Below are 25,701 nucleotides of genomic sequence, written 5' to 3' on the forward strand. Positions count from 1 at the left end.
ACCAAGGAGAGGGAATGTAGCCATCGAGCCTGGTAGCAGTGGGTAGCTTTATCCTCCATGAATTTCTCTAATTCTCTTTCAAAACTGGGGCCACCACTACGTTTTATGGGAACAAATTTCATAGGTCAACAGTGTGCTTTGTGGAGTTCTTACTTTTTTGTCTTGAATTTTTCAATGTATGAGAGAGGGAGGAAAAACCTCTCTCCCTCAGCTTTCTCCAGACCATGCATGGAGCAACAGCATCTTCAGTATGTCCTGTTTGGGGAGATATCAGTGTCCCACTGGTTCTCTCCATCCCATAAGGCTTATATTATGCCATCTCCAAGACCAGGAGTTCTACCCTGTCCATTTCGCTTCTAGCATTAGCACAGAAACATCTATACATGTGACCACAGGGCCACCTGCATCCCCTATCTCCCTCCAAAGGCTCTTCACACATGTGCTGATACCTTTTTGAATTGCTTTCATGTGCCCTTGGACTTTCCATGCCTTGCTCCCTAACTCCCTCCCTCCCCTGAATGATCACACCCATTTTCACCCTTACTTGTGGGGAATAATTTGTCCCATGCTGGGCACTCCTCAACTCTTGCTGTCTTTGCCCTTGCAATCAGTTTTCAACCTGCTCTGCCATCTTTTGGATTTCAAATGCCCAACTATCCTGGTTCGTGTGGAGCTTGTCCCTTTCATACAGGCTTGACTTGCCCCCAAACATTCCCTAGTGTGGATCAAATCGAGACTCTCCTCCTGACATTCATTCACCAATTGAAAGCATGCAGCTGCTGTGTTTGTTTAACCAGCCCTGCACATGGAGCAAACAAGCCACAGGGAAAGTCCTGGCTTTAAACCTCCTACCTAGCTACCTAAATTTCACTTCTACCTAAGTTGACATGACTACATTTCCCTCACGTCATATGGACCACGGCCACTTCCTCATCCCCAGCACTATCTAGCAGGCTATGTAGATGACACGTGACGTCTGCAACCTTCACTTCAGGCAAGTCACCAGGCAGTCTGCTTGCCCAGCAGAAACCCAGCTATCTATGTCCCTGTTGATAAATAACTTACTACCAAGATCCTCAGCACGAGGATGGGCTGCTTCTAAGGACTAATTTCCCTTTACCTCAGAGTAACACCTCCCCCACCCCACCCAAAGACTTACATTCTCCATGATAGTGTGAAAGCTGCCATGTTTCTGACAGCTGCCCTCAATAACCTCACAGGTTCTCACAGGTTCTCCAGCCCAGCTAGGTTGGTGTCAACAGGAATGAACTTGCTTCATTGAGGCCATGCCCATGACATGTGGAATGCTCTCCCTGGGGAGGTTCACCTGGCGCCTTCATTACATCTTCTTAGGCGCCATTCATATTCCTTAATATTCAACCAGGTCTTGGGCTGATTAATATTCTACAGTCTTTCAAAAGTGTCTGTGGGAAAGGAGGGGGGGTATTGTTTCTCTGTTTTGTTTAAATTATTTATCCTGCATTTTATTCTGTGAACCACCCTGAGATCATATGATTAAGGGCGGTATATATAAATCTAATAAATAATAACAATTATGTCCAGCTTGCAGATAGTCATAGATGTGACGGTCTGTTCATCATTCTAGATAACTCCACATCGCTGCTGGCTTTCTACCTGCATATGTGCCCTTGGGGGTTTCTGAGTTATTTTGGGAAATCGAGATTTGTTAGGTCACAAAATGGGAGGCCTCTGGCCTCCTAGCCCTGCTGATGAACTCGCTTGGCTGCTTAACTTGCTTGTTACATTAGCTTGTAGGGATGCCAGACTCAATAGTGGGCAGGACTTCTGTGCCTTTAATTGCCCTGCTCTCTTTTGAGTCTGGAAACCTTAAAGAGAAACCAGCAGACCCTTTGCTTGGAAATTAAACAAAGGGCCTGCTGGTTTCTCTTTAAGGTTTCCAGACTCAAAAGAGAGCAGGGCAATTACATGGTTTCCATGTATTCTCTTGTAAACACTGTGTGATCATGACAATGGTAAATATTAAAGTTTAAGGATTTAATGTGGCCTAATAATGCATCTTAAATTGACTCTTTTAAAAACAGTTAGCCAGTCTGATGGCTATGTGAGCTTGTACCTGCCAACAGCTTCATTTGAAAGACCTCGGACCAAGACTATTAAGGACTGTAAGGATCCAGTATGGAATGAAACCTTCTACTTCAGGATACAGACGCAGGTCAAAGTAAGGCACAAAGTCAACAATTAATAATTTGTCTGAACTCCGCAGCCATATTTAGAATACTGTTTTGCTAAGTTGTTACCTACAAAGGACCCACCAAAATCATTGCTTATTTGGGTACAGAGGATGAGATGGTTGTTAGTTATTAACCTTAAATCTATTAGCAGCTCTTAGTGATGACAGGTAGAACAGGTAAAGGTAAAGGGACCCCTGACCGTTAAGTCCAGTCGTGGATGACTTTGGGGTTGTGCCGCTCATCTTGCTTTACTGGCCGAGGGAGCCGGTGTTTGTCCGCAGACAGCTTCCAGGTCATGTGGCCAGCATGACTAAGCCGCTTCTGGTGAACCAGAGCAGTGCATGGAAACGCCATTTACCTTCCCGCTGGAGTGGTACCTATTTATCTACTTGCACTTTTGGGTGTGCTTTCAAACTGCTAGGTTTGGCAGGAGCAGGGACCAATCAACGGGAGCTCACCCTGTCATGGGATTCGAATCATCGACCTTCTGATTGGCAAACCCTAGGCTCTTTGGTTTAGACCATAGTGCTACCTGTGTCCCGATAGGTAGAATAGAATGTCCCAAATGCTCTTTTTTCAGGGCTTATGCTGGCACCATGACTCACCTAACCTACCCTAGCTGAGCCAGGGTTGGGACCTTATGCCAGTATATCTCTGGCAGAGCCAGGAGCCTGTTCCCTGAGCTGGAAATTCACCACATCCGAACAGATCTAGGGTTAGGATTGTGCTCAGAGACTTTCAAGTTGCCACAAGACGCGCTGTTGTTTTAACTGTTGCTATGTTACACTGGGTACTACTGCAGCTATATGTTACTTCAAGATGTAAGCCATTGTTAGAGTAAGATTAAGTAACTGATTCAGATTTAGAAGATAGTTTATGCCAGTTTCTTCTCTTTCATGCCCACATACCTTCCAATGCCTTTTCTGTCTTCCTTTCTAATGTATGGAGAGAATAGGCTGATCTTTGAATCTTTTTTTCTAGTTGTTTGGGCTTTGTGGTCCAGAAGCAAGCCTTGATGACTGTCAATGCTCTGGGAAAGCTTTTCTTCTCCTGGTTGCAGCAAGAGCATAGAAAACAATGAGAGTCCTTTTTAATGTAGTTTTATTCAATCCTAAGAGACAAAAGAACGCAACAAGCCTTAACATGGCGTTGCTCCAAACTGGGCTCCTCTCCCACATTCCTAACCAACAACAGCCCCCCCTTCCTTATGGTAACGGTAGCTGCTTGTAGCCAAAAGTCTCTGATTCTGTTGTTCCTACACCCTTCCTCGCCGGTCCTGGAAGGATCCTACAAAAAAAAATCCCATACGCCCAAAGCTTGTTCATTGGGGAAAATAGGAAGCCCAGAGCATCTGTTTTTTAGATGTCCCTTCTATGAAGAGGCACGTAGGGAGATCCTTGATTCCATGCTGGTGAGGCTAGCTGACCTCCCGGAAAAGCAAATATACAACCTGCTTCTGTTAGGCAAAGATCAGAAGACAACCCGGACGGTCGCCAGATTTTGTGTTCAGATCTGCAGACACAGACCTTTCCCTGAGCCAAACTAGGTCGTTTGAAAGTCCCTAAACCCGACTCCCTGAGCGACCCAGGGCCAGTTCTCTGTGGCAGCTTTTCTTAAAGCTTTAAGTATCCTTATACTCACTGTATTTTTAAACATTAATTTTATCATTGTACAAAGTTTTATGTGTATGTTTTGCGCTTTGGGATTGCTCCCCCAAATGTGTTTTAAAAGCTGATCTCCAACCGTAATAAAGTTATTTATTCATTCATTCCTACACCCTTAATGAACACCGAGTTCTGGGAGAAGGGGGATCAGAAATACTCTCCAGTGACAATGTGTCAGCTGGCTACCCTGTCACAATTCCCCCCTTCTAACATGTCCCAACTCCTTTGTTTTTCTAGCCCTGTGCTGTGACCTTCATCAGACTCCTCAAGGCCCTGCTGTAAACGAAGGCTGCCTCCCTCTTCTCCTATAGCGTCAGGAGAAGGGTGTGTGTGTTATCCACCAGTCCTCCTCCTCCATCTCACCCTCTTGAGTCCTATCCCTGACAATGACTAACTTTGCTTCCCTTCTCAGAATGTTTTGGAGATGGTGGTTCACGATGAAGACCACTGCCTCATGGATAATAATCTCTGCACTGTTCTCTTTGATGTTTCCAAGATCCAGCTTGGAGAAAGAGTTTGCCTCACATTTCCATTGGATCCAAAAGTAAGAAGGTAGAACCGAAGGCCGCTGGGAGGGCATTATTCAGGTGGAATCGCCATACGTAAAAAGCATATAGTATAGTAGGGGAAAGGGCATATGAGAATATTTAACAAAGAAAAAAGGCATTGTGTTATGGGAAATTGCTTGCAAACGTGTATATGGGGAAAAATGCTAACAAATGTGTATGATGTGGAAACTAATGTGGAAATGAGATGAACTGAAATGTGAAACAGAGAGAAACTAAAATGGAGAGGTTTGTCCACCCCTCCTAATCGATCCATTCAGCAATGGGATTTATCATACTTGCACATGGACCCAGGGGCGTAGGAAGGGAGGGGCGATGGGGGCGCTCTGCCCCGGGCAGCACGATCCCGAGGGCACCATGGCGGCTGGCTGCCCCGCCCCCAGAATGCGCCCCCTGACCCTCTGGGCAGCACGCCCTGCCCCCAGAATGCGCACCACGCCCCTCTGGGCGGTGCGTCCCGCCCCCGGTGCCAAAGCATGAAGCTCCCGCCAGTGCATGGATCTTTTTTTTCTGTTAACAGTTGAGGAAAACATCTCAAACCAAAACAATGTAATTATCCTTTTACAGATTCCAGAAACTCTGGAGGTAGAGTTTAGCCGGGAGAGCATGTAAGTACATCCCAAACAATGCAACATATTTAAGAATATGTAACACTAGAAAATAAACTTCAGAACTGTGTTGCATATCAAATCAGATGGACCTGGATCTCAAGTTTCTTGTGATCTGGCAAAGCATTGCCAAAGGGTAACTATCAGATAAATGTCTCATCAGATAGTCTCTTGTTGTAATTAGATTACATGATCTGGGCTATGTTGAGTCAATTACATTAACATGGAATGTCAAACTAGTAACTAGAAATGTAAATTTCCATTACCAAAGACCGAATATGACATGTCAAATATATTTATTTTGTTTTGCAGCCCAGTTCCTCATGAGCATATTGTTACTAATGGCGTATTAGTGGTAATCTCATTTTTAAATGATTTCTCTTTTTACTAAAGTGGTATTTAAATCATATCTGTTATGGGTATATGATTGTGGTATCTTGCTGCAGTTCCAAAAGTTCTTGCTTCTAATATCATTCGGCCACACATTTTGGGGTTACGAAAGATGTAGCTTCGGTGAACCGAACCGCCTGAGTTCTTCCAGAATATGAAAATGAATGAATGAATGAATGAATGAATGAATGAATGAAGTTTAACACAACCAGTGTGATGATAATGATTAGATTAATTCCCCACCCTTCACTGAAACTAATAATCTGTGGGATGTGAGTAGGGAATCAGATGCAAAAGAGCAGTGCTGGATTTACGTATAACCTAAACAAGTTATAGCTTCGGGCTCCACACTCTTGGGCATAGGTGCCAACTCCTAGATTGAAAAATCCGGGATTGGCAGCAGCACGGCACCGGAAGTCGCGCTGCAGCCGTTTTGGAACTGGGCAGAGTGGCACCGAAAGTTGCTGCTACGCATGCTCTGCCCATTTCCAAAATGGCCGCAGCGCCAGAAATCGCTTCTGCGCATGTCCAGAGACTCCAGACATGCGCAGAAGGAGCCTCCCCGGGCCGGTAAGAATCCGGGGGATTTACGGTTTTTTTAAAATCCAGGCTGCCAGCGGGAAATGGCTGGGAAAACGGGGGTTTCTGGGGAATACGGGAGACTTGGCAGCTATGCTCTTGGGGCCCCCGAAAAATTAAAGGATAACAACAACACTGGATGTAAATTTCCAAAATGTAAGATAAAAAACAAATAAAACCTACATACAGCAACAGTGTTTTGTGTTGTGTTGGCTCCTATGATGTAAGTAATGGGCCCTGCCTGCTAGCCTGCTCCCTAAAATATCACTGGTTTGCTCATTTCTATGTATAGGATGCCTAAATTCTGCATGGACTGGTTACATGGCAACATGTGCAAATGGCTTTAGATACCTATTAGGTCATGTATAGCATATATTCAACACAAAAAAACTGCAACATTTTGTTGTTGACAAAGGACAGCTGGACATATAAAGGGCCCCATTACCTTCAGTAGCTTAGGGCTTCATCAAACCTAAATCCGGCTCTGCAAAAGAGAATAGAGCTCCTGCATATGTAATAGCAGTGTGAAAGAGGAGATTTCAGAAAGGCATGCAAGTTATGCCTGCGGAAATTCCCTTCTCCACACAGCTTTCTAAGGTGGAGGTGGCTAGACATGTGGGAAGAAACAGAGTGCGATGTGGTTGCTGCAGATGGGAAATAGCATCGTGAAACCATGACACATCATCGTGAATAAAAACAATAATATATGATAGTATTACACCCTAAAATATAATAAAGGATTCAAAACCCGTCCTGTACATGCTCATGAAGCAAACCCAGTCTCTGATTCGTCCGAAAAATAACTCCTTTAACTATCAGATTAACCCTGGGACCTTTGGGTGAAGGATAATAAATAATAATAAAATATCCTTGACCATTTCAAATATATACTTGAAGGTAATAAAACCACCGATATTTTATTTTATTAAATTCTGGTCATTAAATTTTATTAAATACGGTGATTAAAAGTAGATTCACATATCGAAGCATCTGTTTATTATGGTCAGTGACCAGTAGAGTCTCTCTCATATATATATAAGACTTGGGCTGAAAGGAATGAGATGTTACGAATCACACATACTCACATCCTCTCCTCTACTACAAAACATATGACCTTATATCTGATCTCTTGGCCCACACAAGTAGTAGCTAGTAAAACTGACTGGGGTTGTGGTGGTGGATAGAACACCCTAATGATGTCACGCTACCTGTTTTATATTAGCAGATGTCACTGTGGGGAGAGAAAGGAGAGACATGGGCCTATATGAGACAGAAGCAGGATCCCTGGTGTGTTGAGTCTCTGGGTCAAAATTATGCAGCCAGGTTCTGTGCATGTGTACCAAGAAATATGCCCCTATGATAATTACTCAAAAGTAAGGCCCACTGTATTCAGGGGTAAGCATGCTTAGGATTGCAGCTGTAATTTATGGTTAATAGCATTTCTAGAAGCTTGGTCAATTCTTTTCACATTTGGGCAGGAGGACTAAGCCATTTCACAACAAAATACCATTGAATGAGTTCATCATGTATGTCTCTTGTAGCTTAGCAGTCACTAGGTTTATGCAAATTTATGTTGATGCAATGCATTTACACCTGGCAAACAGCTCTGGCACGATCACAGGGGTGGTGAACCTTTTTTCAGTCGAGGGCTGCCTTCTCCAGAGCTTTCCAAACTTTTCATGTTGGTGACACACTTTTTAGACATGCATCATTTCGCAACACAGTAAGTCAGTTTTACTAGCAAACCAAAGGGTGACTAACCACTTTCCAGCCCTGGAAGGAGCGTGGGGAGAGTTTGTGTGACACTCCTACACCGACACACTAACGTGTAGTGTGTAATCAGTCAGGGCCCACTGGTTTCAGCTCCCCCCTTTCCCCTCTGCCCACCATTTTGGGCTCTCCCATACTCCCATATGCCAACCCCTATTCTATAACTTATTGGCATATTCCAGGCTTCTTATATCTTCTTTAAAATGTTGCCAAAGAAGGACCTGTTACATTACAGCTACATTGTGACTTTTATTTCCCTTTCTCTTTTGATAGTCTCGTGAAATTTCCTGTTTGGGTGTACAGGTGAATGGAGGGACAGCAATGAACAAGAAACCAGGAGGTTATTATGTACCTTTATATATACCGTAGATTTAAATAGATATACAGTTACTGGTTTCAAAGGTTTTATCATTAAAAACCCTTTACTTGCTCATTAAAAGTCTCGTTGCTGGAGTGGACCTTTGCAAACAAGCACTTTGGTTATTTTGCTATTTTAATATGATGTGCTAATTTGCTTCCACTATAGTGTCTGATCAAATAAAACTTTTGATTTTGAACACAAATGTAAGCGCAAGCCTTAATTGGGGTGGGGTGGGGAATCAATGCTGATTTAAATGATCAAGTGTATCCCAAGACATATTTATGCAGTATATTTTACATCGTTACCAAATGAATGATTATCATAATCTATAGGTCTCAATGCATTTAATGCGGTGTTGCCTTTGAAAACTGCATTTAAACTAGAGCATGGAATACATCTGGGCAATATTGCTCAGTTGCAATTAGCACTTCATCTTATTATGCCTGTTCTATACCAGCCACACGATCTCCCAGTCCATTTCCAGGCACAAGTTTATTGAAGGGTGGGATTAAAAAAATGTCAGTAATCTTTATTGGCACCTCAGCAGAAGTAATTATCTTATGAAACCATAATTTTATTGCCAACGGCATATGTGTGAAAGATTAATGGTGGAATTGAATGTTCTGATTGATGTTGGCATGAACATCTTCTCAGCTTGGCTCCTGATCCCCAGAGTTCTGGCGCTTGTCCCCCACACACCAGTGTCAAGAACTGAGCTTCAGAAAACTGAGCAAATGTGGTACCAAACTATAGAGCTGTGAACCTACCATTAGAGCAGTGGTGGCTGGTGGCCATTAGGAGTGGTAGGGTGGAATGCAGAGAGGCCAACAGGAGGTGAGTCAGAGCCAAGGACAGACAAAGCCCATTAATTTTACTTTTGTCCCCATCCTCCTCCCACTTGAGTTCTTCAAGAGTAAAACTGAGACTAAGGAGGAGGAAGCTGGCAGGCACCCTCTGGGCTAGTTGTAAGTAAGAAGGTAGGGGATGGCTGAGGGCAGACTAAAGTTGGTAGGGCATCTGAAGTATTTCTAATGAGCAATTTATTGCCTCATTAGAGCTTTGCCAAAACATTACAACAGTCCAAGCGCGCTTCCTTATTTGCGCCACTCCTGGCAAAGAAATGCAGAATTTATCTCCTTCACAGCGGAAGGTATGTTGACCACAGAGGGCAACACACAAATAAATCACAGAGGACGATTCTTTCATCTAAGCTAAAGTCTTTTATTTATACATTATAAATCCTGGCGAGCAGCACGGCATGGCTGGCTCCTTGTGGAAAACGAAACTAATTACAGCACACAGAGAACAAAGAGATACATTCCCGGATGTAAACTTGCTCCCTCCCCCAGTGGTCAGGCGACATCCAGCAAACTGCTTAACCCTTTAGCAGCTAGCTCTGATACTCCTCACAGGGCAATGCCCATTTGCCCTAATCCAGTGGCCCATCTAGTTCTCAAAATTGCGAACAAGATGCCTATGGGAAGCCTCCAAGCAGGACCTTCCTGTGATTCTCAGCAATTGATATTCAGAAGCATACTGCCTCCAACATACCGTATAGCCATTATGGTTAGCAGCCCACTGACAGCATTATCCTCCATGGATTTATCTAAACTTCTTAAAAGTTTAAAGTCAGAAGGTAGGCAGGTGATCTTGGAGGAATCAAGACTGCAGTCCGAGGGGCAGTGCCCTATTTCCCATAATGGAGCAGACTCCACTGAACCAGAGGCATCACAAAACCTCCTCCAGCTAGAAATGGAGGTGGGCTAGTGGTAGTTACACACCGACACATCTGGAAGGGAGAGTGAGGTCACACGAGAATGGCATTGACACCAGTAAGATTAGTTTGGACCAGGAGTTGCCAAAATGGGGCCCTCCAGATGTTGGATTGAAGCTCACATCAATACTCATCCGGCATGGCCATCAGTCAGAGGAGATGGGAGTTGTAGTCCAAGAACATTTTGAAGGAAGCGCGTTGGCTACCCTTTTGCTAGAATCTTTGTTTGCTGTTTTAGGGGAATTTGTTCATGCTCATGAACTGAATAGAGCTATGTTGTGACAATGACATCAGGGTTCTTTGTGTGCTTTGTAGAGGAAAACTTCACATTCTCTGCGAAAGGATCCTATGAAGAGAGCCAGGACTTTACGTTGGGTTCTGAGCTGGGCCCTGCTGATCCTCTTGTGTTTCACTGCATCAAGTATATGGACTCTGCACTGGAGATTGAACCAGCAAAGAAGCCACACTCTGTACGTTTTTAAACCATATCTCCAATTTAAAAAGCAATGTAAAGCTACCATCAGTGTATAAAATGCTTTCATTTTACATCAAAATACTGAGGAGGCTACGCTTTCTCAAGACATATACATGGTCTGGGGAAAGTGTGTGAGCATAATTTTATTTTTTCTTCTTTCTCTTTTAGTGTATTCCTGGTGAAAGTAATGATGCAAATAAAAGACTTTGCTTCACTTTGCCTCTTGATTCTCTTAGTATGGAAAAGGAAGTGACCATAGGCAAGGTAAGTATTGTTTCACAGTGGAAGAGGAAAATCAGGGAGGAAATATATTTATTTTTTACTTGATTGTGGAAAAAATCCTCTGAGTGGTTGTTCTGTTTACAAATAAAAGATGAATAGCAGAAGATTAGGAAGTCAGCAGCTACTATCCATCACAGTGTTAAGGGGCTTCAGCTAATTGTAGCAGGACCATAGAATCTATAATTCCATGATACCACAGGAGGCTGCCTCATACCAAGCCAGAGCCATGGGTCTGTCTAGCTCAGCATCATCTGTGCTAGTGTTCCCCAATCTGGTGCCCCATCCAGATGTTGTGGACAACTCCCATTAGTCCCAGCCAGCATGGCCAATAGGCAGGGTGAATGGGAATCATAGTACAAAACATCTGGAGAGCATCCGGGGGAGGAAAGCTGATCTATACTGACTGGCAGCAGCTCTCCAGAACTGGGATCTTTCCCAGTCTTACCTAGAGAGCCAGGGATTGAGCCAGAGACTTTTTCTGTGCAAAGTACCTGCTGTACCTCTAATCTTATCAAGTTGGTAAGGATAATTCTATGCAAAAATGTAGAGAAACTGGAATGGGCAGGACAAATACGGTATGTTGATTGTTCAGTGTCTGGAAGTACAAAATCTGGGCCACAGAAGGTACAACATTTAGGTATGGGGAAATTGCACCCAACATGGTCCTGTTAGAAATTATGTGGGAAGGATGATGATGATCATACAGAAATGAACTTTGCCACTGTCGCATTTGTATGATTCCTTCATACACATTGCCAGAAAGCCATGGGAATAAACGAAGGGAAGCAACTCACACACCACCACCAGTAAGTGTGGCAAGTGGCACTTCAAATGTTGTTGGACCCCAATTCACATCTGCCAGCATGAAAAAATAGGAATTGGAGCCCAGCAACTTTGGAGACCTACACATTCCGTGACTTAAGAGTTTCTTGGCTAATGACACCTGCTTTTTCAAACTTGAAGAAGTGATTCATACATTTTGCCTATCATGCTTGTGAATAGGATGACTGCAGTCAATGGAGAATTTAGTTCCTTTAAGAGTTGTGTAGAACAAAGTGCTTCAATGAGCAAAACCTTTTCTCATCTTTGGATGACAGACTACAAGGTCTTTCCAGGTGCTGTTGCTACTTGTGGTTTGAATTCTGATGTCTCTCTCTCTCTCTCTCTCTCTCTCTCTCTCACACACACACACACACACACACATGATTTCTAAAAGTGGCATGGACTGTTCTGTAGCTCCTAATATTACTTCATGGACGTCACCAGTATTTTATCTAAAAGGGCTAGATATTCAGCTTGCACCTTGATCCTATAGATTTAAGTAGCTCAGATTGGTTCAAGGTGTACGTTATGGTGCTGCCATACAAGTGGTATCTAAGGCTGCAATCCAGACACCATCAGTTGTGGTGGCATTTGGAGAACTGAATTTAAGATTGGGACAAACGAGAAACTCAGAGAAACCAGAATTGACAGATTCATCCATTCCTACCTTGATGTGACATGACTGGCTCCATAGTGGCTCCAATACCATTATATGAGAATATTGCAAGCAAAAGCCATAGCTGCTCATGGACCTTTTTTGCTGTTGAACCTTTGTATTGTTATTTGTTATTTATACCATTCTGGCAGTATACATTGTGCCTTGCAGAGTCACATAAGCAGGTCTTTGTTCCCATTAGTTTACGGTCTAAAACTGACCTCTGGAAAACAATAGCAGGGAAGACAAAATTTAGGAATAAACTCCAACAACATTTCATCAGACCCTTTTGGAATACTTGTTGTACCAGATTAGGTGATTATTGATGAATTGTGCCACAACACCACTTGTTACTAAACACTGATTTGACAAGGCAGTGGTCTGATATCCAGCTAGTATTGTAGAAGAAACATATTCTTAGCACAAGTAATTCAGAGTTCTGGATCTGTATGTATGATAAGATGTATGATAAGCTGAGGGAAGTCTACCTGAGGGAAACAAGGGTTGTGGGAATGTTCATGGTCTCCAACATTTCTCTGATGAAAATAGGGACATCCTATTCAATATTTCTTCTTCTTCTTCTTCTTCTTCTTCTTCTTCTTCTTCTTCTTCTTCTTCTTCTTCTTCTTCTTCTTCTTCTTCTTTTTCTTCTTTTTCTTCTTCTTCTTCTTCTTCTTCTTCCTCCTCTTCTTCTTCTTCTTCTTCTTCTTCTTCTTCTTCTTCTTCTTCTTCTTCTTCTTCTTCTTCTTCTTCTAATATTTATAGTCCACCCATTTGACTGGGTTGCCCCAACCACTCTGGGTGGCTTACAACATTTATAAAAAACATAATAAAATATTAAACATTTAAAACTTCCCTTTACTGGGCTGCCTTCAGATGTCTTCTAAAGGTTGTATAGTTGCTTATCTCCTTGGCTTAGGGGTCACATAACTCCATATCCTCCAATATTTCTCTGATGAAAATAGGGATGTTCTGAGGAAAAGCAGGACATTCCAGTATCAAATACAAGGCCCCATTTTGCTAGCCCTGAATGGAGGTATGTGTGATGTGTGGCTGCTGCCTGCTTCAAACTTCTCGTCTAGATTAACAGTATGTCATGTTATGGCAGGTTACTGACAACATTTCATCTTCTCTCCTCTCTCTCTAGGACAAAACAGTCGATCTACGTGTGAACGTGAAAGAATGGTAATACAATAGTGTTAATTTTACCCAACTCTGCCTACTTGACTTCTATTTACTATCTGAAATATATACTGTATCTGAATAATTAGAGGATTATAGTACATTTTTGGGGGGGCTCCTAAGATTTGGCCAGATTTGGTGCATGGAACTAGTAAATACTAGCTGTGGAGGATAATATGGGGAATGAAGTTTAACTCTCCCTCTGCCAAGGTCCTGAAGCTGTTATTGGCCTATTAGAGGGGTCAATGGAAGCTTCCTTTGAAATGGAAGTGTTTGCTTTGGATATGGGTTTTTTGTTGAGACTGTGGCTCTTCATAAGAAAATGATAACAAAAGGAGGTTGGGGGATGCAGTGCACTGATGCTTTTTTTGTGTGTGTTCTGCTCTGGCCTACATGCAAGGCTGAAAAACCTGGATGTGCGTTTGGGGTATGAACTATGTATGGATGAACAAACAGTTATACAGAAACGGAAGAAGCTTGTTGCAGCTGCCCTGGAAAAGGCTCTTGGCTTAAAGAAGGGCTTACAAGATCATGAGGTACGTAGGACAAAATTTTGCTTAATAAATATTTGGTATGTAGGGTTTAGCCTCTCTCTTTTTTAACAAAAGATGCTTCGTAGGCACAGTTTGATTGTTTTTTTATTTGTGTGTGACTGTTTTCAGCAAATAAAATAAACAAATAAATAAAATACAGCAAATCCACTATTTACGGGATACAGTAAAGGCTGAATTTACCATAAAGGGATGCATTTGCACACATATGAACATAGGATGAAATCCAATTGCTGCTCTGTGTGCGGTTGCTCCTCCAAACAGATTTTCAGAGAGCACTGGGAGCTGCAGGGGTGAGGGGAAATTGGTCAAACTTGCCTCCCTCTATCAGTAGACACAATGGCAGACTTTGACACACACACACACCTCTTGCACTCCATTCTAGAGTAGCATTGTGGTGCCCCAGCAGTGTGGCACCAAGTGCGGCTGAACTGGTGTGCTACCCGCCTCTGGTAGACATGTTCCACTGGGAAAACCCTTTGTCTGCCCATACCTTGGTACTGTCTGCTTTGACTAACTGTGGTTTCCCCAAGTCCCTGGCATTACGTTGGTCTTAATGAACCTGGCATTACGTTGGTCTTAATGGAGATGCTTGGGATTGAATTATGGACCTTATGCAAATGTGTGCAAAACATGTACTCAGATCTGCAGTTATAAGGCAGTATACAAATTAAACAAACAACAAGCAAACAAAAAATACCACTGATCTATAATGCCTCCCCATGAGAGACAAGCAGAAGATATAGGGGCAGGGTGTGGTTGGTTGTCTGTGGTTGGCTGCAGTTTGTTTGCATTTGTGAGGGGAGAGGGCCTGTTGGGTCAGATAAACCAGATTGATTCATATGATGCCAGTGGATTGCTGTTGTTATCTTGTTGGGCTGTGTTTGTGATAAAGGGGAACCATACTGGGGCGAAGGCATCCTCTCCTGTTTGTCTCCGTGTCAGTTTCAGTTGGTTAGCTTTTCTGGTAAAGCCATTTCCCATACAGTTTGATACCATTGGTCCATGTTTACTCCTGACAGGTCTCTCCAGTGTCTGGCTATGAGGTTTCTGGCTGCTGAGAGTAGGTGGGTTATAAGCTCTGTATAATGTGAGTGGTCATTATGATCTTGGAAGATGTTCAGCAGGGCCAGTTCTGGGGTGAGTTCTAATACCTGTTTGTTTTAGTTATTTTAAATATTTCCTGTAGAAGTGCTGTCCAGAAGGGTTGGATTTTAGGGCATTCCCACCACATGTGGAGGTATGTGCCTATGGATGTGCAGCCTCTCCAACATCTTGGTGAGGTTCCTGGGTGTATCAGTGCCAGTTTCTGTGGTGTTAGGTAACACCCGTAGGTGAAAAAATTCTTTCAGTAGCACCTTAAAGACCAACTAAGTTTTTGTTTTGGTATGAGCTTTCGTGTGCATGCACACTTCTTCAGATACAGTGAAATGGGAGTCACCAGGCACTTATGTAGAGAAGGGGTGGGGAGGGGTGGGGATGGGGAGGGGGGATTACTAAGAAGGGTGGTGGAAATGGGTGATTGACTGACTGATAGCTGTTGATGACCGAAAACGACTGCAAATGGTTTTGCATGAAAAAGCAAGGGTTGAGATGGCTGGAGATCGCTTATCATGTATAATGAGATAAGAATCCGATATCTCTGTTCAAACCAGGTCCCTCCATGGTTTTGAGCTTGGTGATAAGTTGTAATTCAGCAACTTCTCTTTCCAGTCTCTTTCCCCCTCCCCCTCCCCACCCCTCCCCACCCCTTCTCTACATAAGTGCCTGGTGACTCCCATTTCACTGTATCTGAAGAAGTGTGCATGCACACGAAAGCTCATACCAAAACAAAAACTTAGTTGGTCTTTAAGGTGCTACTGAAAGAATTTTTTAATTTTACTTCGACCCAGACCAACACGGCTACCTACCTGTAACCCGTAGGTGAGTTTCAGAGTGAGTTTCCTTCTTTTGGCTGATGTGGACTTAAAGGGAGGTTTAGATCACATTCTAGTCCATTGGGTGGGGTTTATTTCATAGCCTATGTCATGCTCCTATTGTTCTCTCATTGCGTCAAAGGGGTTTGTGGGATTTTGGAGCAGTATGTTTTATATTGTGGATACCATCCCTTTGCTGTGCCCTTCTGCTGTCAGGAGGTTCTTAAAGGTAGTCAAGGGCCTAGTGTAGTTTATCCTGCCACTTCTGGAGTTAGGTTGGGGGAATTCAGATTGGGAGGGTTTGGAATAAATAGGTTCGAGTTGGGAGGGTGACCATTTTGATCATGGGTATTTTGTCTATGAGGGTGAAGTTGGTGTTGTTCCATTTCCTCAAGCCTCTGTTGATACGTCAGCACAGGGGCTTGTAATTGTGGAGTTATAATTTGTTGAGGTTTTTGGTTATTTGAACTGCTAGGTACCTGAATTTGGTGTGGCAGAGTTTTATCTTTGTGATGTTGGTCAATCGCTTTTGAGTATGCAGCGGTGTGTGGGTGTTGACACATAGCCTCAGATTTTATAAGGTTTTCTTGTAGGCCTGACACCATTGCGAATGTGTTGAGTTCTTTAGTTAGGGTGGTTGCTGTGTTTATGGGGTCTGGTGTTGTGACCATCAGGTTGCCTAGTTTGTAGGTTTTACCTTTTATTTCCATACCCTTGATATCTGGAGCCGCTCGGAGTCGGATTGCTAGGGGTTCCAGGACCAAGATGAATAGGAAGGGAGACAGTGGGCATCCTTGTTTTGTGCCTCTTTGGATTGCTATGCTATTGGAGTCCATATTGTTAATTCCTCATTTTGCTGAGGCTTGGGAATAAATTTATTTGAGGGTTGGTAGGAAGATGGGGCCAAATTTCATGTTATTTAATACTGCTAATAGATATTGCCTTTTTTAAAAAGGGGGTTTTATAAACAAGAATAATGTTATACAAACAAGTATACCAAGTTTTCTCATGTCATTTGTATATCACAAAAATAGCATAATAAATGTGGAAAAATATCTACAGTGTATGTTTTATTATTAATGGACAATGTACAGGTTCTTGGTTCATGAATTGGTTTGAACAGTTTGGAGGGAAGGAAGGAAGGAAGGAAGGAAGGAAGGAAGGAAGGAAGGAAGGAAGGAAAAGATACAGTGGTACCTCTGGTTATGAACTTAATTGGTTCTGGAGGTCCGTCCTTAACCTGAAACTGTTCTTAACCTGAGATACCACTTTAGCTAATGGGGCCTCCTGCTGCCGCCACGCCACCGGCACACGATTTCTGTTCTCATCTTGGGGCAAAGTTCTTTACCCGAGGTACTACTTCCAGATTAGCAGAGTCTGTAACCCAAAGTGTTTGTAACCAAGGTGTTTGTAACCCGAGTTACCACTGTATTTCCATTCTAAGCAAGCAAAGGCTTTAAGGATGTGCCATTGGTGCTGCTGGTCTCAGGAGCTTCGCGCAGTTGTGGCACTTGCCATCTTGCCTTCCTGGAACTCCCCCAAGGTTCCATTTGTTAATCTTACTATCATTGTGAAACAGAGAAGAAGTTGGTCTAGCAGGCAACAACAGATGATGTCTCCATGCCACCCGGGGTGTGTGTCCCCCGAGTCGGGGGCGGAGTGAGGGGTGGGGGATGAATGGAGCCCACAGCACCCACCCAGACCCTGATTGTTGCACCTTCCTCGCACCGCCCTCCCTGGATCCGAGCCTTGCTTCCTTCAGAGGATGTACAACTGACTTCAATATCAATATCAAAATCATTTTAAGAGTGACTTCAGTATCCTATTTAGAAAGGGAGAAGAGGGGCTGTGAGGACCTCATCATATTATCCTCATGTATTACTTTTAATCCTTGGTTTCTTAATGTACCCTTACATTGATTATTAAAAAATGTTTTACGTTGAACAGGTGCCAGTGGTGGCTGTCATGACAACAGGAGGAGGTGCCAGGGCATTCACAGCTTTGCATGGCAACCTCTATGGACTTCAAAAATTGAATCTCTTAGATTGTATTTCATACATCACTGGATCTTCTGGCTCCACATGGTAAGGATGGTGCAATGACAAGTTCCCTTTTGACATTTCTATGGTCCGGACTGCAGTGACTAAACAGTGGCCCATATATGGTTGCCCAGAAAATTTTCTGTGAAGGGGAACATGGATAATAGCCGGTGTGCTGTTAGAAACTTGCCAGGCTTGAAAGTAAGTAAAGTGTAAGGAAGTGGCCTTGTGCCAGAGGGCAAATGAGTGGGTCGCCTCCGTCACCTGCCTGGTAGTGAGAAAGACAAAAGCCAGTGTTTGTGAGTGAGCTGATCTTTGAAGCATATATCCTAGAGACACCACAGTCTTTGCTGTCCCTCATTCCAAGGAAACTGAACTCTTCGTAAGCGCCTAAAATCCCTGGAATCTTGCACTGTTCTGAGACAAGGGTGCCTGTATGATATATGGTTTATTTACACATGTATGCAACCTGAGCCTACGATGGAGGGGCTCATAGCATTAACACCTCAGAAGGTCTTGCTTCTCCCATAGTCACAGCTTTGGATTCTAGCAGTCGCTCATACTCTTTGGCTTCTGCCTGCTTCTAGCTCAGTTTACACACACATTTACACTTTTAACCCAACACCCATCACAGGGACAGCTTATCCATTTCGAGCAAGTTTCTAGTCCTCGCGATCTCTTTAGGCCTTCTGCTTTCTCCTTGGTGCACTTTCCCAGTCACAGTTCCCAGTACCCAGACAGAGTGAATGAATGAAACTTTATTTGCCTCAGCCATCGGCCATAGCAACAAAAGAACATTGCGATGTACACAGAACAAAATAAAAAGTCAGTTATATAAAACACAGTTTAGGGTCCTGAATCAGCAATCAAATTCATACCCAGACAGCTTATTCAGTCCTACTCAGTCCCTACACTTGGCATGCCTAAGATTATGGGTTTCCGACACACCCGGGTGCAAGCATCAGTATCAGAGCTGCCCTGGTCCTTGCAGTGGTATGCAACAGTATATGCCATCTAATGCCACTGGCTGCATGACCAACCTGGAAGTTGTTTATTTTCAGTCCCTTATAGTTGCATTTTGTTTATCTTTAGCCTTTATCCAGTTTGGGGAGGGTGGAGGGGTTGTAGTTTTTTGGTTTATTAAAAAATATATATATAAGGGGCCTTCCTATTTCCTTTTGCTGACTGCTGAACACTTTCCTTAGGCTTTGACATTATTTGCACTGAAAAATCCCATGGGTGTATCAAATTCCTTCCAGGCAACAACAACAACCCAGCCAACTTTTGCATGATTTTCTGGTTTTTCATAAAGATAATTGGTTGGTTGGGTTTTTTTGTTTTTTGTTTGCTTTACTGATAATATTCGGTATGTCTAATAGCAATTTATTTTACACTCCCATTATTTTACACTTTGGGGAAGTCACTATCTCTCAGCCTAACCTGCCTCACAAGTTTGTTATGGGAACAGAATGGAGACAGGGAGAGCTATGTACGCCACCTTGAGCTCTGTGGAAGAAAGGCAGACTATAAATACAAAAATGAAAAAAAATGAAAAATAATAATGAAATGATTCTTCTCCCCTAGGGCCTTATCAAATCTTTATGAACATGCTGACTGGTCACAGCAAGACCTTTCAGGAGCAATTTCAGAGGCTCGCAAGAATATGACCAAATGCAAGCTGGACTTGTTTTCCCTCCAAAACTTAAAGGAATACAGTGCTGCACTGGAACATCGGCAAAAGCAAGGCTACAAAACGTGTATCACTGATCTTTGGGGACTTTTCATTGACAAAGCATTGAGCAACGGGGTAATATATATTTCTGTTTTTTATGCATTTTCTATTTTATGAAATTAAATCTGAGAGATTAAATCTGAGGCATTAAATTTTTATGCTGCCCTTCATCATAAGGTTGCAGGGTGGTTCACAACATAAAAATACAAAACGAGAACACAAAATGCATAATAAAGACAAGAACCAGAGCAAAAGCAAACCCATAACCCCCAACCCATTTAAAAGGCCCTGGAATGTTAATTAGACACTGGCCTGGTTAAAGAGGAATGTTTTCATCGGGTCTCTAAAGATAAATAATGAAGGCGCCAGGCAAGCCTCCCTGGGGAGAGCATTCCACAAAAGGGGAGCTACCACAGAAAATACCTGTTCTCTTGTTGCCATCCTCCAGACCTCTCATGGAGGAGGCATATGAAGAGAGACCTCAGATTATGATGGCAGGGTCCAGGTTGGTTCAAATAAGGAGAGGCGGTCCTTGAGGTATTGCAGTCCTGAGCTGTTTAAGGCTTTATCGGTCAAAACGGTCCAGTATACCTGAAGGAGTGTCTCCACCCCCATCGTTCTGCCTGGACACTGAGGTCCAGTGGTGAGGCCTTCTGGCGGTTCCCTCATTACGAGAAGCCAAGTTACAGGGGACCAGGCAGAGGGCCTTCTCGGTAGTGGCACCCACCCTGTGGAATGCCCTCCCACCAGATGTCAAAGAGAAAAACAACTACCAGACTTTTAGAAGACATCTGAAGGCAGCCATGTTTAGGGAAGCTTTTAATGTTTAATAGATTATTGCATTTTAGTGTTCTGTTGGAAGCCGCCCAGAGTGGCTGGGAAACCCAGCCAGATGGGCAGGGGCTAAATAAATAAATGGCACTTGAAATTGGGCCCAGAAACTAAGTGGCAGCCAGGGTAGTAATGCCAGGATCGGTGTAATGTGCTCAGACCATCTTGTCTTGATGAGCAACCGGGCTGCTGAATTCTGCAACAACAGCAGTTTCCAAATCTCCTTCAAAGATAGCTCCACATATGATACTTTTTAGCATTCTAATTCTGAGGTTACCAGAGCCTAGATAACAGAAGCTGCCATTGGATTGAATTTATAGTTGCTCCTGAAATTCTCCACCAGTCCTACTGGCTGGCAGAAAGCTTTGCGTGTAATTTCACAAAATATTTTCCAGGCAGCAGCTGAAATTCTCTTAATATTTTAAAGGACACCCCCCTCCCCCCCCCAAAAAAACAACCAACCACATTCTCAGCTAATTCCTCAGAGGAATTTCAACCCATCTTTCACTTCAGATGAAGCCTGTTGGGACGTGAACAGGGCCTGAGAAATGGTGGAGATGAAGCATTTTTAGATATGTGGATGAAATCAGGGTTAGCGATTAAGTTTGTCTTCTCACCACCCCTTCCTAATATTTGTTACTGCCTATAGGATTGGATTTCCTTGCCGTTTTAATAATTTGGTGCTATTTAAACCATTATTTTTAAAGAGATGCAGCGACACACTCTCAGGCCAGAAGCGTGGCCTGACTCACAGTCAAAACCCCCTGCCTATATACATGGTACTCAACACCAAGGACCACTATAGCCTTGCAGAATTTAAAGGTAATGTTATCCATATTGTATTTGATTTGAAACTGAAAAAGCTCCCACGGTGACTTGACTTAGTATTGACTTTATGATTAACACTTTTTCATATTTAATGTATTACTTTATTTATATACCACTAAATGCCATGGTAGGCATATAAATGGTTTACAAGTATAAAAACTAGTTACACAAGCAAGCATGAAAATCTGCTCCAATGCTGAAAGATCCCTCTTGTATTGAGGCAACTGTAAAAACAGCACCCCTTCATAGATTGAAGACCTTTAGAATGCAAAGGGGGATCAGAACGCCACTTCTGTGCCTTTACGTCACACCCTGATAGGTCTTAGCCTTAAGAAGAGGTGTTTACCTATCCTTTCAGCTGAGCATCCTAAGAAAGAAGGTCTCTTTTTCAGCTAGAGTGAGATAAAACTAGTGCCTGCTCACTGGACATGAGGTGGGAGTCTAGCTGAGCCGTGTGAGACCTATGCTTTCCATTTCACAGCACCAGGAAGGCCAGGGGTGGGGAGGTCAGAAATATCTTCCCCTTCTTACATCAGGAGCCTTCCTTATTTCCAGAGTAGGTCATGTGACCATCCAGAAATGTTTGCACTTGCACTCAAAATGGTGATTCTAGCCTTGGATACCTATGGAAGCAGAAGGCCACTCCTTGGAGGTGAAGTTCAAAACTGCGCTTAGATTGTAGTTCCAATTTGGTAAGGTCAAATTAGCCAACCCATCATAAGAGAAAGATACAGTAGTGGTAAGAACTTGGTGACAAGGAACTCAGATGACTGCAGGTAGTGATTGGACGGCTGCCACTTTATTTATTTCCCTGGATTAATCTGCTTTGTTTCCCATGCCCTCGGTTATCCACAAAGTGTCTTGGGATATCCTCACTTTTTTGAACAAGTGGGCTCTTGCTTCTTTTTAATGAAAAGACTGGTGTGCAAGGGATCCTCATTATCGTGGCAGAAAGGAGTTCCACAAACAAAGGATACAACCCACTATTTATGGTAGCTTCCCTACATCTACCACTTTAAATAATTGTAGCTGAGATACATAATTATCTCAGATTGTTTGAAGACAATCTTGTAATACATTTAATTAAGACTTAGCCAAACGGGGTCCTCCAGCTTCACTGCTCTTTCTGAATGCTATAACATTGGGGAAGCATCTTGACAATTTATGGAGGGCTTGTAAGAGGATCAAGAGTACAACAAACGTATCAATTGCAGCGCTAGTATTCTCAGGAATTCCCAGTATCTGGGGTGCTTTTATTCTTCTGGCGAACCCCAGAATGTGGGCATGAGCCTTTGCCCTAATTCTGATGGATGAGCATATCACAACATCACATAGCATCATCATGAAGTCAAACAGAGTCAGGTCAATGCTATCTGACATCACTTTTGAGCTTGCTGGGAAGGTAAAATGGTGCCCACCAGCTGAGAATGGGAACCACAAACCACAACTCTCCACTCCTTGTGAACTGAAAATAATTTTTGCTCAGTTTTTAAAATAATTTTTGTACCTGTTCAAAAAAAAACAACACATTGTGTATCACAATATAAGCTTCTGCTTTTCTTTCTGTTTTCTGACATTCTTGTGAATATATCTCCTATGATAAATAAGTTACTCAAAGTGCAACAATCACAAACTCAGATTTCACCAAAGCAAACTTTTAATTTGAACCTATAATTGCTTTTGTCCTGTTATAGAATGGATGGAATTCACTCCTTTTGAGGTTGGAATAATAAAATATGGGGCCTATGTTCGTGCTGAGGACTTTGGAAGTAAATTCTTCATGGGACGCCTGATGAGGAAACTTCCAGAATCTGGAATCTGTTTCATGAAAGGTGACTTAAATTCTCTACTTTTACAAACATGAGCTGCAGGTACCATTTTCAAGATACTATAATGTTAAAAATCCCTCAAATTCCCATGGGGAAAAAATCTGATTGTAGCATGGAGGTTTGTTTACTTCCTAAAAAATCACAAAGGCTATTCTACTCTACATACTTGCTTAGCAACAAGCTCCACTGACTTTAGGATAGTGTGAAAGAGGTTGAGCTTTTACTGAGGCAAATAATTGCCCAGTTCAGCTTATTCACTGAGGAAAATTTATACAATGTGATTTCTACATCCCCTGTTTACCTCATGTAAGCAACACTTACGTGGTGCCAATCAGTATACAAAACAGTACATTCTGGATAAAATCAGAGTGGTGTAGCAAAAACCAGCCTGACTTCACATTAAACTCTCCATGCACAGATAAATAATATAAAACAAACAGATGGGCATTAGCCCTGCATGCATCTTGGAAGTAATGTTGCTAGGAGTCTGATCTCATATGAATGCATTTGGTGTGTCTCCCTCAGTTTACACTTGTTTCTAAAGCCTTTTATTCTGTTTCCATCTGTTCAACTATCTGCTGTGTTAAAACATTTTTAAATGTTTAGCCTGTTTACTAAAGCAACCCTTCCAAATCTGGTATCATCTATTAATTTGACACATTGACACAGTGTCATCTAAGAAATAGTGAACTGAAGCCTATACAGCACCTATCCCTCCACAACACTAATTCATTCCTTAAGACAACTCCATACTTGTTTTGCCTAGAATATTCACAGGACTAGTAGAGTCAAAGATTACTGTCAGTTGCTAGAGGAGAACTAACTTTCCTTCCTGGATTGTATTCGGTAATAGCATTGACAGAGTCAAAGAAAGGTTGTTGGAAACTCAACTGAAGAATTATCTTCTTTGAGTTAGAGTGCCCAGTTCAAACCCTGATAATGTTGTTATCTTTCTTTGAAACACTTTGAAACACTGAACCTCAGTTAGTCCTCACACACCTTTCCAAGGGAACCAAGAAAGATGCAAAATGATTATTTTATTGCAAATATCTGAAGTGAGGGCTTTCAAACATTGTGCTTTAGGTTATTTTCGCTTTGCTTTTCGCTTTCCTGTCATGCCTTGTCCCTTAAAAGGTGTGGCTCACCTGGAGCTTAACATAGGTGTGGCTAATCCCTGGCCTGGAGACCCGATGAGACCAACCCCAAGCAATTTTTGGTGCCCCCCTGCAAGACCCCATTAATTTTGGTGGTGACAACAGAGGGGGAAAAGAAAGTAGTCACAACAAACTGGGATGCAGATCGCCCCTCCTCATTCATGCGATCAATCATTTGACGAGATCAAACATTTCTTATGATGTTTGCACTTCTTACTTGATCTCTCCCTACTTTTCTCTAGGTGTGTGGAGTAATGTATTTTCTTATAACCTACTGGATTCCTGGCGTGCACTTGATTCTTCGGAAGAAGGCCTGTGGTACAAGCTTACCAGGGACAGAGTAGAGGATATTGGTTAGTCATGCATGTTTCATTTTACATTACATTTGGTTTTACAAGAACCAACCCAACCCACGGGACTTAATGTCTTGTTAGGATTAAGCTTTGGTTTACTGGCCTGTCATCTAGCACCAATATACTGACAAAATTCCTGCCTAAGCTAGCAGCAGCAAATATAGCAGTAGGTTTTGCAACTTCCATTGCTGTATTTTCAAAGGAAGGCAGTGCAGTTTTATGCCAATAACAAATTAACCCATGGCACCAGGTGTGTGGTTGCCCACATATTGAACACACGTAAATGGGGATTTGCCTGCAGTGCAGAGCTGATCTCTTCCACTTTTCCCTGAGCTTGAATTTAGATTTATTTGCCGGTCTGGTTGGCTTGGAAGGGTGGCATCATCTTCTTCTTCAGCTCAGGAAGCAAAATATCTTGGGAGAGTCCTGATGATATGGTATGTAAGGCAGAGCCTGCACCCATCATGAGGAATGAACTCTGCGCCCGACGTACCTACTTTTAATAGGGTTTAGCTGAATGTGCAAAGCCCACCTCTGTACGCATTCATTTTATATGAACAGATACCTGAATATGGCTTCCGCAATATGGTATATCTTTGATAAATATACAGCCGTCACATAATCAGGGGGAACCCTGGTTATTTCACTATACATCAGTTCATATCATTGCATGTGTTCCTTACGACTGCTTCAGTAAGTAAAGTTTGCAATTTATTCTGACTTGCAGAAGAAAGACCACCTCAGCCACCAAAAGCAGATGAACTGAATACTCACCTGGTTATCCCTGCCAATAAATTCATGAAGATCCTTCGTGAAGTCTTAACAGAAAGCATAACAACCTCAAAGTTCTACAATTTCATAAAGGAATTCCAATTAAATGATGGATATCTAGATAATAAGAACTTTGCTATATGGAAAGGTATGTGGTTAGGGCTTGACTAACCAAGTTGGCCAGACTGATCTCCAAGTTTTAAATTTTAACTGGGTTGATGATAATTAATTGAGATAAAAAAATTATTTATGCTTTTCAGATTTATACATTTCACTAATTTGACAATCATTTTAACATTTCAAAACTTGACTTCCTTCCCCCTCTTTATGCAGTTCCTTAAATTTATTTTTAATAT

The 25,701-nt window shown here is 42.5% G+C and overlaps 2 protein-coding genes across 2 annotated transcripts in view; one reads left to right on the plus strand and one right to left on the minus strand.

Moving 5' to 3' along the window:
- Positions 1-25,701, minus strand: part of LOC132591998 (uncharacterized) — a 452,388-nt gene that overhangs the window by 25,282 nt on the left and 401,405 nt on the right. The gene's annotated exons all lie outside the window — the stretch shown is intronic.
- LOC118083588 (cytosolic phospholipase A2 epsilon) overlaps positions 1-25,701 on the plus strand; it is a 48,107-nt gene that overhangs the window by 13,147 nt on the left and 9,259 nt on the right. Inside the window, exons 3-17 of the mRNA XM_035112122.3 lie at positions 2,064-2,200; positions 4,290-4,421; positions 5,011-5,051; positions 5,364-5,406; positions 8,064-8,130; positions 10,241-10,395; positions 10,569-10,664; positions 13,307-13,344; positions 13,742-13,877; positions 17,756-17,892; positions 19,432-19,654; positions 21,118-21,232; positions 22,933-23,070; positions 24,464-24,574; positions 25,302-25,493. Coding sequence (XP_034968013.3) covers positions 2,064-2,200; positions 4,290-4,421; positions 5,011-5,051; positions 5,364-5,406; positions 8,064-8,130; positions 10,241-10,395; positions 10,569-10,664; positions 13,307-13,344; positions 13,742-13,877; positions 17,756-17,892; positions 19,432-19,654; positions 21,118-21,232; positions 22,933-23,070; positions 24,464-24,574; positions 25,302-25,493 — 1,761 coding nt within the window. The remainder of the gene's footprint in view (positions 1-2,063; positions 2,201-4,289; positions 4,422-5,010; positions 5,052-5,363; positions 5,407-8,063; positions 8,131-10,240; positions 10,396-10,568; positions 10,665-13,306; positions 13,345-13,741; positions 13,878-17,755; positions 17,893-19,431; positions 19,655-21,117; positions 21,233-22,932; positions 23,071-24,463; positions 24,575-25,301; positions 25,494-25,701) is intronic.

This window comes from Zootoca vivipara, chromosome 1 (assembly GCF_965207765.1).
Source record: "Zootoca vivipara chromosome 1, rZooViv2.hap1.1, whole genome shotgun sequence".
NCBI lineage: Eukaryota > Metazoa > Chordata > Lepidosauria > Squamata > Lacertidae > Zootoca > Zootoca vivipara.